This window comes from Myotis davidii, unplaced genomic scaffold (assembly GCF_000327345.1).
Source record: "Myotis davidii unplaced genomic scaffold, ASM32734v1 C62712920, whole genome shotgun sequence".
Lineage (NCBI taxonomy): Eukaryota > Metazoa > Chordata > Mammalia > Chiroptera > Vespertilionidae > Myotis > Myotis davidii.
Genome location: NW_006352845.1, coordinates 1 through 563, shown reverse-complemented (window position 1 = coordinate 563; position 563 = coordinate 1). Strand labels below are relative to the sequence as shown.

The window sequence follows — 563 nt, the reverse complement described above, 5'->3', positions numbered from 1 at the left end:
TAAGTTAGCACAATCATTTGAATTGGTTGTCTACACACTGGACAGGGCTTATTTCTTTTTTTTAGCTTTTTTGCACATGTAAAGCATGCCATAAGATGTCCTGTTTTGCCATGGACAATGCAACCATTTTTAGGTCGGCCTTGGCAAATCACACAAGGTTCGATGGCATTATTGGGAAAATTAGAATCCACACATTCTTTGTCTTGTGTTTCTTCCCTCTCATACTCTCTGACATCTTCTTGGCTGCTATAAATGATGCTACCAGAAGTCGATGGCTGAGAATAGTCCTCACTTTCTTGGGATAAGGAGGCTTGTGTGATCTTTTCATCATTTTCCTCAACACATGATTCTTGGGAATCACTCACTGTACTTTTTTTACAATCAGGGACATCAAAGCCCTCTTCTACTTGTGTTGGGTTTTCTAGTTTGGTTTTCTCAGGCATGCTTCCTTTTTCTTTCCCTTTGTCTTCAGGAAGCCAATTCTCACGAAGGGCCCAACATCTGTTGCAATGTGATGGCCGGGGAGGATTCATTTCATTGCACGAAGTACACTTCCAATAATC

At 41.0% G+C, this 563-nt stretch overlaps 1 protein-coding gene across 1 annotated transcript; it reads right to left on the bottom strand.

Moving 5' to 3' along the window:
- Window positions 1-8: 8 nt before the first annotated feature.
- LOC102759555 (E3 ubiquitin-protein ligase Mdm2-like) lies at window positions 9-557 on the bottom strand (the record flags this gene model as incomplete). Its single annotated transcript, XM_006777666.2, has 1 exon — window positions 9-557. A coding segment is annotated over one exon (549 nt), but the record flags the coding sequence as incomplete, so codon positions are not given.
- Window positions 558-563: the final 6 nt, after the last annotated feature.